Below are 17,230 nucleotides of genomic sequence, written 5' to 3'. Positions count from 1 at the left end.
CAAAAAGTTGACACCAATCTGACGGAAATTTCTTCAAGGACCAGGGAGGTGACGAAGGTGATAACAGACTTGAAAATAGTTATTCTGGCTCATCATCGCTTTCCTCCGAGATGATGCACATGGAGGTTGATGGTCGAAATTCGTCAAATTTCGCACCGACCACGACACTCCCAGAACTAGGTCAATCAACCAAAGGAGGCTCTTCCAGAGATGACGTGCTTCAAAAGCATTACTTGCGCCTGCAAAAGCAACTTGTTGGCATGACTGACAGGAAACTCGTCGAAATGGGACAGGAGCTCAATATTAAAGAAACCAACTTAAAACGTGTGTCTGACGAGAGGCAGAATTTTGCTGTAGAATTGTACAAGTCGAGAGTAGAGGCTACGAAATTGGGTGATACGCTTCAGCATGCGTGAGTGTGCATCTATAAGCTATAGTTGGAAGCTCATTTTGCGTTAGGTGCCGACTTGCTATTATCACAGCTAACCGTGTACCGATCACTTAGCAAAACACAGCTGGAACGTATTGATGGTGATAGACGAGTAGCTGAATTGGATTGTGATGCGCTGGAAAAGGAGGTCTACAAAACTGAACGAGAAAAAAAAGTTCGTATCGATTTATATATTCGTATCGACTATTATTATCAAAAACTGACACCTATCTCGAATTAGGTAAAGGAATTGGAACTAGGAGAAACCAGACAACGAGTCGAAGAACTGACTCAAGTAGCTCGTCAACATGGAGAAATTAGTGCAGCCTTCTCCACAGACCTCAAAATTCAAAAAAGAATGACTGAAAAGACCAAGAAAGAATTAGAGAATTCTGAATTACGGAGGAGGCAGCTCTTATCAGAGTTAGACGACGAACGAAAACGGTCGGAAGCCATCTTGTCGGAGAAGCTTACTTTGGAAGGCCAGTTAAACAACCAGAAGTCTGAGATGGCTATTGCGCAAACTGCCATTGATAAGATGAATCGAGGTACTCCTTTGTCTCTTGTATGGATAACAATACTGCCACCTAAGCTTTTTCTTTTGGTGTCTAGAAATCAATCGACTAATGGATGGAAAGAAGAATGCTGAAAAGGCATGGGAAGAGGCTATTTCAGCCATGGCTAGACGAGATCATACCTTACAAACCGTTCAAGATACAGTTTCGAGAGACAAAGAACGTTTGACTGGTGCTGAAGTTCGTGCTCGCGCTGTTGTGGAGCAACGCGATGAATTGGAAATCAGGCTCAAGGAGAAGGAACGAGGTAGGATGTTCGAATCTAATGTCTCGCGTATGTTGATTTTCGGGAGGAAAAAAATTTCTCATAGACAACAATATGTAGAATGCGCTGCACTATACAAGGACTTTGACTCCCTCAAACATGCCAAAGCAGTCGCCGAATCAAAAGTTCACGAAATCCAAGGCTCTCTCACAGCTGCCGAAGTCGCCGAATCCTTGTACAGACAAGACCTGGAACGAACCAACAAAAAGAACGATACCGTCCAAGAACAACTCAAGACTCGAGAAGCAGCTGTTGCCTTTCTGCGCAAACGAATGGCAACGCTGAAGGACGAGTACGAGCACAAGGGATTCATGGATGCCAATCAGCGAGCTGCTGAACGTGAAGAACAAGCAAGAGCTGAAATGCTGGCTGAGAATGCAGTTTCAAATCGACTTTCGGATGCTCAACAAGTTCGGTTGAGACATCATAATGCTGAGTTGCAGATGGAGATACTGCAGCTGCAGACTGATTTGGTATGTAGAATCGTTTCTCAGCAGATGCATGGCTGTTATTCATGAATGATTTGACCCTTTTTGGCTTTGCTAGACGGCGATCAAAGCAGAACGTGATACCTTACGAGCTCAGGTCGGAGATGTGAATGGACAATTCAATATGGAATACGAAGAATCCAAGAAATTGAGGTTGCTTATGGAAAGAAAGGAGCATGATATGAATATTCTGAAGGCTCAAGTTGCGCAGCTTGGTCAATGTAAGCCATGCAAGAACAAATTCCTTGATCAATTTGACCAGTTCGACTCAAGCTTTTTGTTTTCGTCGTAACTAGGGGACAAAAATCCATTACAACCACTACTAAGTAGTGTCAAGAAAGACTTGGCACAGGTAAAATCAGAGAATGATAGACTCCGAATGATGTGGTTGGAAGCGCAAAAGGAGAACATCAAGGCTAAAGATGTTTCTGCCAAGGCTGTTGATGATTACATGTCGTTGAAGGTATTGTTGGGAAAAAAAAACTGGTGTAATACAACACTATCTCACAATTGAGGTTTCTCAGACACAAATAACAGTCAACGATGTCGTCAAAGTCAAGACTGCAGCTGAAGTTGATGGAGCTCGAAGAGAAGCAGCAGATCATAAAGCTGAAGCTGCAAGATTGCATGCTGAGCTGAAACGGTTACAGCCGGTTATTGAACAGCTCAAGAGGAGAAATGTATGCGGCTATTGAATTCATGGCTTTTTTGTCTCTTCTTTGCTGATTTTGAAATGTTTGTCCCACAAAGGCTGAATTGGAAAGTGCAGTCTCGGAACAACGCATGCAGACAGAGGAAGCCAAGATTGATGGAACGGTAAGCGTAGTGATGTTTCACTGTCCTGATGGAAAGTGATGAAACCTGATACGTCTTTCTTTTTGTTTCTAGACTGGAATAGTCATGCTCAAAGCCGAAGTTCGAAGACTTCAACAATCACGCAAAGAAGTAAACGTTGCCAGACTTGCAGACGAAAAGACCTCCTCCGTGCTGGAGCGAAAACTGATTGTGGCCAGAGAAGCAGCAGAACGACTCAAGACTGAACGTGACCAACTACGAAGATCAGAAGGCGATTTACGTGGTAAATGTGACGTGTTGAAACAAGAATTGGAGAATCTGAGGACCATGTGTGCAAGACAGCAAGAGTGGCTGGGGATTAAGCAAGGTCAAGATAACAAGTCCAAGCGAGATGGTTCTGGGTTTGATGGTTCGAGTGAGGAAAAGATGCCTTGGATGAGTTTTGCTACTACACCGAATGGTAATTCGATTTCTGGTCTTGGAGGTGAGCGTCTATGAAGCTGTTGGATGTTGGTGTCTGTCGCCTGAGCATAATAGAGATACATCGCTCGAGATTTTCTCGCTTCATGCTCACTGCAACTTTTCTTTGATAGATAACGGCCGATCAGAAGCGACGTCAGCAAAGAGCTCATTAATGGACGCAAATGGTAACATACCGGATATAGCTCACATGCAATTGAAACTTTCGACCTTGTCAACAGAAAAGCAGCACTTGTTGACTGAGAATGATATACTCAATCGAAAGCTGGACGAGGTATGCGTACTCCAATAGGAATCTTTTTTGGCTCGACACCAACAACAAAGAATACATTTGTAGACAAGCAAAAGACTGTCCGCAGCCGAAAGGACGCTGTCGGAAGCTTCACAGAGAGTGTCTGGTGTGGAACGAGATCTTGCGCGTAAAGATCGTGAAGTGCGAAGTATCTCACAGAGATGTTTACGTGCTGAGAAGGCTGCTGCATATATTGAAGCCCAATTCAAGGTTGTGATGTGCTCGCTATTGTGTTATTCGCCATAGTCTGTTATTGACTGACTAGTCTCTTTGCTGCATTCAGGAGGCTCGACCAAATACAAAGATCGACTTCCAGATACCTGGGGATGTGAGCCCATCAGCTCAACTGCTTGCAGCTTTAATCGTGCCAGGGGTGAGTAATATAACAGACAGATGTATCTATCGATAATATCTTTGGCTTTTTTTGGGTCATCCTTTCAACTTTCTGACACTGTTTTATCCAGCTATCATCATCTCCTAGCGTTTCAACTTCAGCATCATCACAACGAAAAGACTCAGGTCTACTTTCTGTACGAAGAGATTCAGCTCTTGGAGGCGGAAGACGAGAATCTATATCACTACGAAAGGATTCTGCAGCGTCAATACGGCCAATGATTGAAGAAGAGGGATTACCACCGTTGGCAGCTTCTGAAAGTGGACGTTCAGGTAAAAGAGTTGTAACTTGTGCCAAAGTCTCAAGTATGCCACAATACTTACTGGGAATTTTTTGCTTTCGATTGAAACTTAGGTCGAGCCAGTATGTCCTACTAAAAGTACCAGTAGTCTTCTTGTTGTAATAATAAGACATATAATACAACAACTAGTCAGTCTTAGAAAGAAAATTTGGTGATTCGTTCTGTACACGGAGGTTTTACCATCCCCTAAAAATAAAACACACAGAAAAAGTCAGTTTTAGTGATTTCTTGATACGCGATCGCTTCACCAGATATGGCAGGATCATTTCATAAGATATGGAGTCGAGCAATACCAGAAATAGTGGATGACTATTTCAAGTCAATGAGGTATGTTTCAGCGCATTCTATAAAGACCACAGTCTGACATTTTCTGCACTCACAATCTAGAGAAGCAGAGGAACATCGGGAACAGGAGAGGACTGCTTCTATAGCGATACAGAGAATATGGAGAGGGCATTCAACGCGTCTCTGGATACAAAATCAAACGTATTTGCAGTCACAGATTTTTCAACAAACGTTTGACAAAGCTGACACTGTTGTCCCATAGTGATTGTGCAGTGATAATACAGAAATCATATCGTGGATATAAAGGACGATGTCGATTTGAGCAACGAGTCATGGAGTATTGCAAAGCCAAGAGGATGAAAACGTATAATGCGGCAGCAACGGCATTGCAAAGGATGTAGGTTATTGAGCACTATTACGAACCTCTCAACTTATAACATTGCCTTTGACATCAAGCCTCTGGTTTATGTACTCGCTTCTGATTTGTTTTGTCTTAGATGGAGAGGATACTACACCCGCCAACGCATCTTCGACTTTTACGCACGAAAGGCATATCTAGCACTCATATCCGAACGAGTGGTCGAAATGAGAGCGCTCCTCGCAGAACGTGAAGCATCAGACCAAGCAATACGAACACAAGCACAGCGCAAAGCACATCTCGCCAAGATGGAAGCTTTAGCTGGTCGGCTACATCATCTCGTCGGAACACGAGCTATTCCAGGAGTCTTTTCAACAGGACATGCCAAAGATGGTCGGTCAGAAGATGGATTCGATGACGAGGACAGGGACGATGATGAGGGTGTCTTGTCGGAAGACAAGATTAAGAGCAACAAGGGATTCAAGGACTGGGTGGAGAAGAATGTTACGGCAAAGAGGAATGTCGCATCGCTCAAGCCTCTTGATATGGATAATGTGCCTGTGGAGAAGAAGAGTAAAGTTGCTCAAGGGCCGTTCTTGGTATGTGGTTCAAGCAAAAAAGGAACACTACCAGGTCTATCATAGCTTATATTCAACTTCGATTTTAGCCTCTCTTCCACCTTGAAAAGAAGAAATTCAAGCCGTTTAGGCCTTCCTTACGGGTCCAGACCAACTATTATGACACAGACGAGTATCTGAGAGAGGAGCGGGCTAACGAGATGACACAGAGAAGTAAGTTTTGACGTTCAGTCAATTGATCTCTTTTGCGGGAGGTTTTTTTGGTCTAAAAAATTTCATTCTCGTATAGTGTCGCATACTTTCTATCTGTCGGTTCGACATCCAGTCCTGCCTGTAAAGCCAGAGTTTTGGAGAGCATCTGAACCATACAAGACTCCAATCACCTCATTAGAGTGAGTATTTGTGGTTTAGAAAACCCAATGGGTGAATTGAGGAGAGCTGATGAAAACAATTTCAACCTTGACAGACGATTTGCCGATAAGGAATCTAGGCAAGCTGTGCCTGGAAAGAAGGTATTTCATTATGCATATGGACTGTTCCTTTTTTCGCATGCTGAGTCTGCTCTTGACTTCTGTAGCCATTCAAGAACTTGACCAGACCTGTTCCATTCTTTGAGGATTACGGAAACCAACAGTAGTTAAAATATTTAAGTCAATGATCAGTGTATTATACAGAAAAGGGAGAAAGATGCTTCTCTAAAACCAAAAGTTTGCAAAATTTTGATGCATTTACTATTACTTTTTCCTGTCACCCCTCCACTTGTAAGTTGGCAGTCCCGCTGAATCGACTCCAACCTTCTTACGAGCACCTTTACCCATAAGATTCTTTTGTAAATCCATCTCGAGTTGCATCTTTCGTAGCTGTTCATCACGTTTCTGTCGTGCAGCCAATTCTAGAGACAGCGAGGATGGACGTTTTATCGGTTTGGGTTCCTTTGATGCCATGGAGGATGAGAGAGACTTGGCAACGGATTTGGCTGAAGAGAAAGAGACCGTAAGCTGGAATCCTGATAAACGAAACCTCGGCTCTTTTTCGCCTCACCTTCATCAGCATCTTCAACAAAGATGATGTGATTCTTGTTTGATCTAGTTGGTTTGGGTTCTTGTACTACTTCCTCCTCGTTATCGTCTTCGTCGTCAGTTTCCTCTTCATCCTGCTGCTGCCCTGGTATAGGAGGCAGCAGTGATGCAGCATTTGGTGTTGGAATATGGATGTCTGATTGTAGCTTGTCCATTTTCTAGTAAGCAAACGTTGCGTCAGTACAGGCGTAAGCGAGTGAAAACATGAGATCATACCCTTTGGTTGACCATGCGTTGAAAGTTGACATAGTTCTGATCCTGAGTTTTCAGCAGTTTGAGAAACTCGTGCGAAAACTTTTCATTCCGTTCTGCTATATGTACACCGCCCTAAGTAGTGAACGTGTGAGCTTTCAGATTCTCTCTCGAGAGTAGAGTCCTCTGTTGGATCACCATGTCTACCTTTGTTTTAGTGGACATCATCTTGTAGTAGAATTCATCGGGATTTCTAAAGTAAGCCTTGTCGCGTAGAGCCGCCAGTCTCTTTTGCTTTGAGTTGTAGTCCTTTGCACGGAGGACATAGTCCTTGTGCTTTTCCAATAGGCCGAGTTTGGATCTTGCTCCTGGTTGTGATCGTTCTCGATGAGTTCGTCGATTGACAGAATTCCTGTAAAGAGAGAAAGTCATGAATAGCTGCAAAGATACGTGAAATCATGAACTGGACGTACTGCAACTTACCTCAGAGAGGAAGACATTGCTCGGCCTTAACCGAAACGTTACTGTGATTTGCGAGAAAAAAAGCACGACAATCAGCAAACAGCAACTAGTTCTAATCAGTGGGAACGCGATTCACAACTGAAATCATCAGTTTGACGCGTCATATAGGCGACGAGGCTCCACTCCAACCACCTTGAAAGTGTTTGCCCAAATTGCAACTCGCCCAACGAAAGAACTTGATTTTGCTGTCTGTGAGCACCATGGGAAAGAAGCGGAAGAGAGAGCATTATAAACATAACGAGGAACCTCGTAGATGGACATTGCTTCCGACCACGGACGAGAACGGTGACCCAGAGGCGGAGGACGACCTCTCTGGACCACCTGTTGATGGGTTTGCGTATCTGCGAAGAGTCCAGTCAGTATACCAATTGCCTTGTTTATCTTTGAATTATCTTTATTCATTCGTATTCTTCGTCTCTCTTTAGAAAGGAAGCTGAAGGATATGCCGACATCATGGTTGCTATTAACCTCCCACAGTTACAACATCAAAGCTTGTCTGATTTCTCGTCTAATGCAATGACGCATCCTGGATCTGCACTCAAACCATCTGAAGAATGGATTGACACCTTTGTTTCAAAGTTTCGTGTCCTCAGAATGGTAAAAGGGAGCACAATCGCGTCTTCGCAGCACCTCACTATGCTGAAGCTCATACCCTAACAAATCACATAGGGACTAGCAGGGACTCTACCGTTGCAACAAACCATCGAACTTCCACACATCAATAATGAGAGAGCATGGCGTATCTATTGCTACGGGCCACAAGCAGTTCATCAACGTCGAGAAGAGTCTGATCAAGGCTCTGACAACGAGTCTACATCTTCAGAGGACAACGCTCATGAGAAGTCAAATGGTGCTGAAAAGCAAAATACAGGGACTCCAGCCAATGGAGTGAATGGCAACACGGCCAAACCTCTAGATGAGGCTGAGAAACTAGCTCGTGTTGAAGGCCATCCTCCACTCTTACCGATACTTGCGTCATTCAATCATGCATCCGCATGGGCGCTGCTGGAATATCATATCTCATGGCTAAGTGTAGACTGTGTAGATGGACGACATGTATGCTGAAACATAGTTTGTTTTGGGTTTCCAGACAGTTTGTCGACACTTTACTTGTATAGGGAGCATGGCTGTTCTCTCTTTTGGCACTCTTGGACGACGTAATGGTGGCAGATGAGGTGTCTTTGCTGCGAGACTTGTGTCGAAAATGTCGACAGATTCGAGATCACTTGGCTCGTCAATCCGCAGATGTTACAGATAGACGAGTTGCTGCTGTAAATATGGTGATTGCCATTGTTAGTGGCTTCTTTGGGCAAAAGGATTTAGGGTAAGCTTCAATTTACGAGCGGTGGTGGTTGCAAGCATAGAAGGCTAACATGTGGAGTTTGTAGAGATGCAGCTGGCTTGCTTTGAGTATGCAGTGTATATGGAGATGCTTTTGTAGAAATTCTGTACGCATCATAACAACATATAAAACACAAACATAGACAACCAACATCAGCACCTTCTTTGCATCATGAGTTGTTCTGTATTAAAGGTCTGCAAACATCGGAATACTACACAACAAACGAATCTCAAGCGAAATCCTTCCAATACTGTGCATCATAGTTCTGAATCATATTCGAATGATTCGCGAACTTTTCTTGATATTGAGTGAAACCTCCCTTCAGCACAAGCACTTCTGGCTTGTCTAGAACACTGGTGTCGTTATTCAGTGCAGTTTGAACCTTCATGGCACATTTCGGGCCTCGAACTATGGAAGCATGTTAGTCGATCTTCGTATCGAGCTTTTTCAACATACCTTGAGAGAGCGCACAATGAAAGATGAATTGCTTGGCACCCGTCTGTTTCAACATTTCGGCATACTTTTCAGCATCATCGTATATTTGTGCTGAATCAATGTGAATAGCTCCGGGTATAGATCCTTTCGCAATCTGAAGTTGATGTCCAACATTGATGTTCAAACAAAACGAGTAAGACCAGTAACGAAGGGTGCCAATACAGACAGATAAGCAGCAGAAAATTACCTCTTCCTTGTCTCGAACTGGATCGGAAACGGCATGTTGTCAAGATACAAATTGATCATGATCACCAAAATTGCGACATTGTTACTAACACAAGCTTACCATCAACAATTAGATAGTCTTTACCGGCCTTCTTGGACGAATCCCTTAGGAGATCTCCACATTCGTCAGTGGATATATATGTTGGGATCATTTGCTCTAATAGCTTGAAAAGATGTAAGGTGCTGTGCGGTTGGCATATCGAAGCTCTTGCTGGCACCAGCAAACCGAAGCTCTGATGACACGAGCAATACATACGTACTGATGTCGCGTGAATTGAGTCGAAGATACGTGAATTGGGGTGGTCTTACAACACATCAAAGCTCAAAAAACGAGTGTCATGAAACCGAACATATGCACATTACAAGGTCTACCGCAAAACTAAACCACCTTTTCGGACTCCATATGGACCTCAATCTTTCATTGCTCTGAACAGAGCTTTTCATCAGTTGATACTGTTGCCCTGTGATTGCGTCTCTGGCTTCTGCAATCTGCAATCGCTATTGAAGTTCTTATTCATACAGTTTTTGCTTATTTACCGGTGCGGTTGTTTGCACTTTGCACAGCTATAATGATCACACAATACCGATTACTCAGGTTAGGTCAATTTAGAGCACGTCTTGACCAAATTGCCCATGCATACATTCAGGGTAGCGGTGGAGTGGAGTATAGTCAAAAGACTCATCGTATGGAGCACTCGTCTATTGAGATGAAACTGGCATTGGTAGGAGAGGGCTTCGTTTAGGGTTACGAGATCAAGGTGGTGGAATATCCGAGCATGGCAAGTTGTTGGTTTGGTGTCCATCTTTCAGGAATGATTTGATTCAACGATTCCAATAACTCAAAATAGGATTCTTCAAAGTCTGAGAGTGTTCGTAAGCAGCCATTGTTTTCTGAATCACCAAAATTCGAATACAAAAACTACCACAACACCAAGTTGTTTATAGGTTTACTACTGGTTATAAGCTTCTCCCTCCTTTGACGGAATATCCAATACACGATACGATTGCATTTGAAGTTTATTCGCTCGACCACCACAACTCAAGCACACATCCTTTCCTTAACACTAGTCCTTAGCATCCTGAGACTGAAGCAGATGCTCTGTTGACCATCAAACCAATAAGTATGCTGCACGACACAAGAAGATCGATGGCCGGCCTATGATTTGGCTTGTCAATGTCTCAAATCTAGGGGAGGCGTACTTGCAGTCTGGCACTTTGGCTCAACACTGACCAACACTCAAACTTCAACACCAAACTACATATATAAAGGCTTGCGTCAACGCTCTTGACCGTGTTTCCGATACGAATTGTCGATGTTTGGAAATTGCATAGTACTGCAGTACTGCCCAAAGTTTCGAGTCGATAACCGTCCAATTTGAAGTAAAACGTCGGAATAATAGATCTATAGCTTTCTTCTAATGTAATTCTGTGGTGCTCTACGTGGTTCGCCTTCTTTCGTTACAGTGTGAAGAACCGCTGAGGCAAACAAAGAAAAGCAAAGTGCCAATTATTTCGATTGTAGTAAAACAACCAAAATGGCTTGGAGGGAGGGAGTAGACTCGAGAGACACGGCCCTGTGAGTGATTTTGAGCTGCTGGACGAATCGCAGGAAGCCAAGAAGACCTATGCCTGGCCAAGACTTTGTATTCCTGTGGTTTCCTTAACACTAATTGCCTAGTATCATGAGGCTGAATCGAAGCTCTAGGGACTGTCAGCTAAGTACGCATGCAGCCTTAAATTTCAGGAACGATGGCTGGACCAACATTTGAATTGTCAATGTCTCGAATTCGTAGTAGGCGTAGTTGCCATATGAAGGCAATTTGGCGCAGCAAATCCAGAGGAACGCTCACCTTCTCAAACTAACTCCAATACTTAATGCTAGGCAAATTCATTTGTTGGGGCTCCGGATATCGAGGTGGTTGAGGTACACGGACGTGATTCGTTCAATAAGAAGAGTATACCGAATATCTCTACTCTCCCAGCCACTCTACAAATCTAAAAGTCGTTTGATGTATTCTGCGCTGGCTCTATAAGGCTCACACTAACCGCGCCTGGGCGTGTTCCTTGATTCGTGTTTGGAATGTTTGAAGGTGCGTACTGCACAAAGTTTTGTGCTGATATCCGTACAATGTCGAAGCAACGAGTCGTAACAGTATTCACTTCCTAATTAGAAGCAGAGCAGTGCATCCTCATCAACCTGGCTTCACATAGCAGAATTGCCCTGCCACCAAACCTTTAGAACGACAAGACCATAGTCTAGATATGAACAGGCAGAGAGAGTGTGTGTGAGGGAGCAGACTCGTATGAAAAGGAATCGGTCCCCAAGAGTGATCTTGAGTTGCTAGAGCAATCGCCGGAAGCCCTAACCTTCAAGACTTTGTTCCGGGTGACCTAGCCGCCATCTGGGTTGATTCTTTATTGAATTACCAAACAAGATACATTGCCCTGGCAAGATCGAGTCGCTGATGACAACTTCTTTAAATCGATGCCGCTTGTTTTCGTATAACGGCCACTTTTTTTCGCACTCATCATTCAGAGAGTTGTCATCGGCGAGGAGGCCAAGTAATTTAGAGAAGGAAGGATGGTATTGCGCATCATTCTAATGTCTTCACTTCTTTCCAATTCCGTTGGTGGGAAATATTGGACGTAATTTGTCGTCGTTGGGTCGTTTTGGACTCGCAATGTAAATATATAAACTTCACTGCCTTCGTATTACATGTACACGAATACACTCGCATATTATTAAAGTAATTGTCATGGTGCCCTTGGTGACGTTTTTGTTGGGGCAAACAAATCGAAGAATGGGTTAGCGTAGCGTTTAGGAACCTATATCGGACAAGTCGCACTTCTAGCATCTTCGATAAAAATCACTGGACTATTGATGTCTTGACGTCTGCGTAGAATATTATATCCACTGTAGGCGTCGTGACACACACAAACTTTCGAGCAAAGCCTTTGACTGAGATTAGATTATTCATGTTGTTGTGAAAATGAGTTTAGGAAACAGTACAAGAAAGAAAGTACGACGAGCGCAGAAGAGACTTGAGCAGTCTAAATGCAGCTACAAACCCTACTCCTTTACTGATAAAACTAATCGGTATCATATGCCAAGTTGGTAGCCAACCATCTTTCCACTTGAGTTATATCCATCTTCTTTCTGGCAGCATAATCTGTCACTTGATCTTTAGTTATCTTGCCAACGGCAAAGTATTTCGATTCTGGGTTGGCAAACATTACTGCAGAGACAGAAGCAGCCGGCGTCATGGCCTAAGTTGAAAAGATTGTGAGTCGGATTCACGTCGATATTCCCACTGACCTTCATTTTTCGCTTACCAAAGATTCGGTCAATGTAATTCCAGTTTGCTTCTCGATATCCATCAGCTTCCACATTGTCTCCTTCTCTGTATGATCAGGCTGACTGGGATATCCTGGTGCTGGACGAATACCCTGATACTTGATTTGCAGCAAGTCTTCCGTACTCAAGGCTTCATCACTAGCATATCCCCAATACAATTTACGGACATCTTCGTGCAAAACTTCGGCCAGAGCTTCCGTCTGTGTTGAGTGACAAAAACGATTGAGCCACAAGCCATCAACTACAACGAAGCGGCAATTCTGGCGACAAAGTGAACACTCACCAGACGATCCGCCAAGGCCTTGAGCATGATAATACTATAATCATCATGAGACTTTTCATACTCTGCACACTTTTCATCGACACCAAACCCACAAGACACAGCAAATCCTCCAATATAATCATTAACACCTGAACTCTTTGGTGCCACGAAATCCGACAAGCAGTAATAAGGCTCATTAGATTCATGATCCTTTTCAGCTTGTTGTCGTAATCCATAAAACGTGGCGGTCACTTCACTACGGGTTTCATCAGCATAGACTTCAATATCATCCCCAACACTATTGGCTGGATAGAATCCAACAATGGCTGATGCTTTTAATATATTATGTGCAACAATGTCCTTCAACATAGATTGAGCATCCTCAAACAGCTTCTTGGCTTCCTCGCCAACAGCTTCATCGTTGAATATTTTAGGATACCCACGATTAGGATATTTGCCTCGTAATTGCCAGGTTTGGAAGAATGGATTCCAGTCTATATGCTCGATTACACGCTTGAAGTCCCAATCGGTGATAGTTCGAGTACCAACGAATGTCGGTGGTATGGGTGCTGTTGGGAGATTCTTCCAATTGATTTTGAGTCCACGTTCACGGACTTGAGCTAGCGATAGGTATTTACGATCTCTTAGCCCTTCATAATGCTCCGCTCTTAGATCTTCATATTCATCTGATATGTCCTCGGTGAAGTCGGCCTTATTGGTGGCATCTAACAGATTCGACACAACTACTACAGATCGTGAAGCATCTAATACGTGAATGGCAGGCTGGCTATATCTAGGAGATATCTTGACGGCAGTATGCATCTTTGATGTAGTTGCACCACCAATCAATAGTGGTATATTCATGCCTTTACGTTCCATTTCCTTGGCTACATATACCATCTCATCTAAGCTGGGGGTTATCAATCCAGACAATCCAATTACGTCGGCTTTATGCTGGATGGCTGCGTCCAAAATCTTGTCACAGGGCGTCATGACACCCAAGTCTATGACCTTGTAATTATTACAACCTAAAACGACACCGACAATGTTCTTGCCGATATCGTGGACATCGCCCTTTACTGTGGCTAATACGACTACTCCATTGTAGGCATCATCAGCTGATTCTTCCACCAGGCCACCAGCGGCTAATGCTGCTAATCTCTCTTCTTCCATGAATGGGATGAGCTGTGCTACAGCCGTCTTCATGACCCTATTGACAAAATCGGTTAAATAAAGCCTGCCCCGGGTTTGGGTCCAGCAGCTTCACTTACCGAGCACTTTTGATGACTTGGGGTAAAAACATTTTTCCAGATCCGAACAGTTCGCCTACTCTACTCATTCCACTCATGAGAGGTCCTTCAATAACGTTCAATGGCCGAGGATACTAAAGGATGGTTGACAGTGAGCTGGTATGACGAGTACGATTGTTGAGGGGCGAGCATTCAATACCTTGGTTTTGTTTTGTCGTGCTTCCTCAGTATCTTGAACGATATACTTGCCCAGACCCTTAAAATTGACCAGTTAGCATCCATCAATGAGTAGCAACTGACAATATTCCACATACCTTGACAAGAGCATACTGTAAACGTTTTTCTACATCTTCCTCCCTCCATTCCTCAGTTTCTTCAACCTTACCGCCTGCTTTTCCGTGACTTTCAGCATACTTCAGCAATTTTTCAGTGACTTCTGGATCACGATTCCATACTGCGTCTTCACAAAGTTGCAATAAATCTTTGGGAATATCATCATAAATGGTCAAGAAACCTGCATTGACAATGCCCATGTCCATTCCAGCTTTGATGGCATGGTACTATGGGACCAAAAAAATGAAATTGAGATCGCTGTGCTAGAAGTATCTCAGTCGAAACGCAGGCGTTCCAACTTACGAGAAAGACAGAGTGCATTGCTTCACGGATGATTTCCTTTCCTCGGAACGAAAAGGACAGATTGGAGACACCACCACTAATCCTTGCACCAGGCAAAGTTTGCTTGATGCGTCGGGTGGCTTCAATGAACTCGACAGCATAGTTGTTATGCTCCTCTATCACAAAACGTTTGAGAGTCAATACACATGAACTTTTTTTACACAAGTAGCACCTTATAAACCCACCTAGACCAGTCGCAATGGTCAAAATATTGGGATCAAAGATAATATCCCCAGGAGAAAACCCAACAATCTCGGTCAGTATCTTGTATGAACGTGTACAGATTTCGACTTTACGATCAGCATCTGCTGCTTGACCTTCTTCGTCAAACTAGTGTGTAAAACGGTAAAGTCTCAATGAATCGAGTACTATGTTGTGTTTTACAACTGGACTTTGTTAAACCTGCAATAACCACGACAACTTACAGCCATGCAGACTACAGCAGCTCCAAATCGACGAATAATCTTGGCCTTCTTAATGAAATCAGCTTCACCTTCCTTCAATGAGATGGAGTTTACAATACATTTTCCTTGAGCACATTTCAATCCAGCCAAAATGACTTCAAAGTTTGACGAGTCCACCATGATGGGAACTCGAGCAATATCAGGTTCAGATGCAATGTAATTAAGGAATTTGGTCATGGCAGACTTCCCGTCCAACAGACCTTCGTCCATGTTGATGTCGATAACTTGAGCACCGTTTTCTACTTGTGCTCTAGCAATGGCCAGAGCATCTTCAAATTGACCTTGTAGAATCTTTTTAGCAAAGATTCGAGATCCAGATACGTTACATCTAGATTTCAACAGATCGATTGAGCACAGATTCATCTGAAATCGACAGCTTTCTGATATTCAACGATGGGAGACAAGGGTGGACAGAGCGCAAGAAACACACACCTTTCTCCGATATTAACAAAGCCTAGTTGATCATCAATACGTAATCGTTCTAGACCTGATACTATCATCGTCAACGGCTCTGGCTTTATCGGGACTCGAGGTGCGTACTTGCTACACACGTCGGCGATAGCCTTGATATGGGGAGGAGTAGTTCCACAGCACCCACCGACTATATTCAGCAATCCCAATTTGGCAAACTCTTCTACTTGTTTGGCCATACCCTCTGGCGACTGATCGTATTCACCAAAAGTGTTTGGAAGACCAGCGTTTGGATAACAGATAGTGTAAACTGGATTCGATTTGCAAATATTTTGCAAGAAGGGAAGCATCTGATCAGCTCCCAATGCACAATTTAGACCTACTGCTACAGGATGTGCTTGAGCTACCGCAGACAAGAAGCCTTCGCCAGTTTGACCAGAGAGTGTTCGACCAGACTGATCTACTATAGTTCCTGATATCAGTACGGGAACGCGATCATATCCTCCTTCGTCAAATATGAGATCGATGGCATATAAAGCAGCTTTTGCATTAAGTGTATCAAAGATGGTTTCGACAAGGAGCATATCTGCTCCACCATCTAACAGGCCTCTCGTTTGTTCTGTATATGCTTCCACTAGTTCGTCGAAGGTTACATTACGGAAGGAAGGGTTTTCTACGGAGGGAGATATGGAGCAAGTCCTATTGGTTGGGCCGAGGGCTCCACAAACCCATCTGGGTTTGGAAGGATCTTTAGCAGTGTATTCATCACACGCCTGTCGGGCCAATTCAGCTGAGACCTTGTTGAGTTCATATACAATGTCCTCCATAAAGTAATCGGCTTGGGCGATACTTGTTCCTGAGAAGGTATTTGTTTCGATCATGTCGGAACCAGCCTCAAGGTACTGTCTATGAATATCTAGAATGGCTTTAGGCTGTGTGAGGGTGAGCAAGTCGTTGTTGCCCTTTAAGAAGTCCTTTTTATGAGTGACGAATCGATCTCCTCTAAAGTCTTCCTCTGAGAATCGATACCGCTGTATCATGGTTCCCATGGCACCATCTAGATAGACTATTCTCTTTGGTAGAGTGGCCTTGAGCCACGCATCGGCCTCCTTTCCACGAGAGACGGCCACTGGTGATGTTTCTAGATGTCCATTCATAATGTCGATGTTTATGGTACAAAACGCTGTTGTGAGAGCTCGGGAGTTATGGAGACCACTGCTAATTCAAATCGAATCTCTTTGTTTCAAGTTTGTTTTACTTGTAGCAGTCTATCTTTCAGCAACAAATAAGCGAAAAGTGTGAGTTGAGTTTGAGTGCAATATTTTTTTGGTGGCCATGATTTATTGAAACCAATTACACTCACTTGATACAATGGCCTTCGAAAACAGCGAAAACAGCTAGCTAATCTGCTTGTATGGTATCAAAGACCGTTTGGCAAAATTTTCAGCGATGAGGTCGATAAGTACTGACAAATTCAAGACATACAACCGACATACTGGCCCGCTGGATAGTGACGAAGTACAATTTCGATTCCTTAAACTGCTACGATACTACTCGCTAAGATCTTGGATCCAAATACACGACCAAAGACCGTTTGAAATTTACTGTATGAGTACGCGAGCCGAGCGATTTATGTAGAAAGGAAGTGAGTTCTTATGTAATTATCTTATATTGCGAGTTCGGTCCCTCCATAGCAACGACCACCAGCACATGCTCG

The 17,230-nt window shown here is 43.5% G+C and overlaps 4 protein-coding genes across 4 annotated transcripts; 2 read left to right on the top strand and 2 right to left on the bottom strand.

Moving 5' to 3' along the window:
- Positions 1–119: 119 nt before the first annotated feature.
- Positions 120–5,878, top strand: SmJEL517_g00860 (uncharacterized protein; the record flags this gene model as incomplete). Its single annotated transcript, XM_031166788.1, has 23 exons — positions 120–412; positions 506–605; positions 672–978; positions 1,043–1,252; positions 1,331–1,743; positions 1,817–1,979; positions 2,055–2,221; positions 2,283–2,438; positions 2,509–2,574; positions 2,647–3,037; positions 3,147–3,307; positions 3,371–3,535; positions 3,609–3,698; positions 3,790–3,991; positions 4,074–4,082; positions 4,272–4,347; positions 4,408–4,506; positions 4,568–4,702; positions 4,803–5,262; positions 5,331–5,454; positions 5,531–5,633; positions 5,708–5,753; positions 5,819–5,878. 23 exons carry the CDS (start codon positions 120–122, stop codon positions 5,876–5,878), a joined length of 3,996 nt encoding a protein of 1,331 aa, XP_031027126.1.
- A 97-nt stretch (positions 5,879–5,975) lies between these two features.
- Positions 5,976–7,012, bottom strand: SmJEL517_g00859 (uncharacterized protein; the record flags this gene model as incomplete). Its single annotated transcript, XM_031166787.1, has 5 exons — positions 5,976–6,217; positions 6,283–6,478; positions 6,537–6,647; positions 6,720–6,924; positions 6,996–7,012. The coding sequence occupies 5 exons, from the start codon at positions 7,010–7,012 to the stop codon at positions 5,976–5,978; spliced, it is 771 nt and encodes a 256-aa protein (XP_031027293.1).
- A 222-nt stretch (positions 7,013–7,234) lies between these two features.
- Positions 7,235–8,422, top strand: SmJEL517_g00858 (uncharacterized protein; the record flags this gene model as incomplete). The annotated part of the gene is made up of 5 exons (XM_031166786.1): positions 7,235–7,371; positions 7,460–7,631; positions 7,704–8,090; positions 8,153–8,358; positions 8,416–8,422. 5 exons carry the CDS (start codon positions 7,235–7,237, stop codon positions 8,420–8,422), a joined length of 909 nt encoding a protein of 302 aa, XP_031027292.1.
- A 3,764-nt stretch (positions 8,423–12,186) lies between these two features.
- Positions 12,187–16,670, bottom strand: SMI857 (methionine synthase; the record flags this gene model as incomplete). Its single annotated transcript, XM_031166785.1, has 10 exons — positions 12,187–12,363; positions 12,430–12,651; positions 12,735–13,923; positions 13,985–14,097; positions 14,163–14,219; positions 14,278–14,523; positions 14,600–14,754; positions 14,824–14,968; positions 15,064–15,430; positions 15,535–16,670. The coding sequence occupies 10 exons, from the start codon at positions 16,668–16,670 to the stop codon at positions 12,187–12,189; spliced, it is 3,807 nt and encodes a 1,268-aa protein (XP_031027301.1).
- Positions 16,671–17,230: the final 560 nt, after the last annotated feature.

This window comes from Synchytrium microbalum, assembly GCF_006535985.1.
Source record: "Synchytrium microbalum strain JEL517 chromosome Unknown SmJEL517_scf0003, whole genome shotgun sequence".
Classification (NCBI taxonomy): domain Eukaryota; kingdom Fungi; phylum Chytridiomycota; class Chytridiomycetes; order Synchytriales; family Synchytriaceae; genus Synchytrium; species Synchytrium microbalum.
The sequence above is the reverse complement of the archived record's forward strand: the minus strand, read 5'-3'. Positions and strand labels throughout refer to the sequence as shown.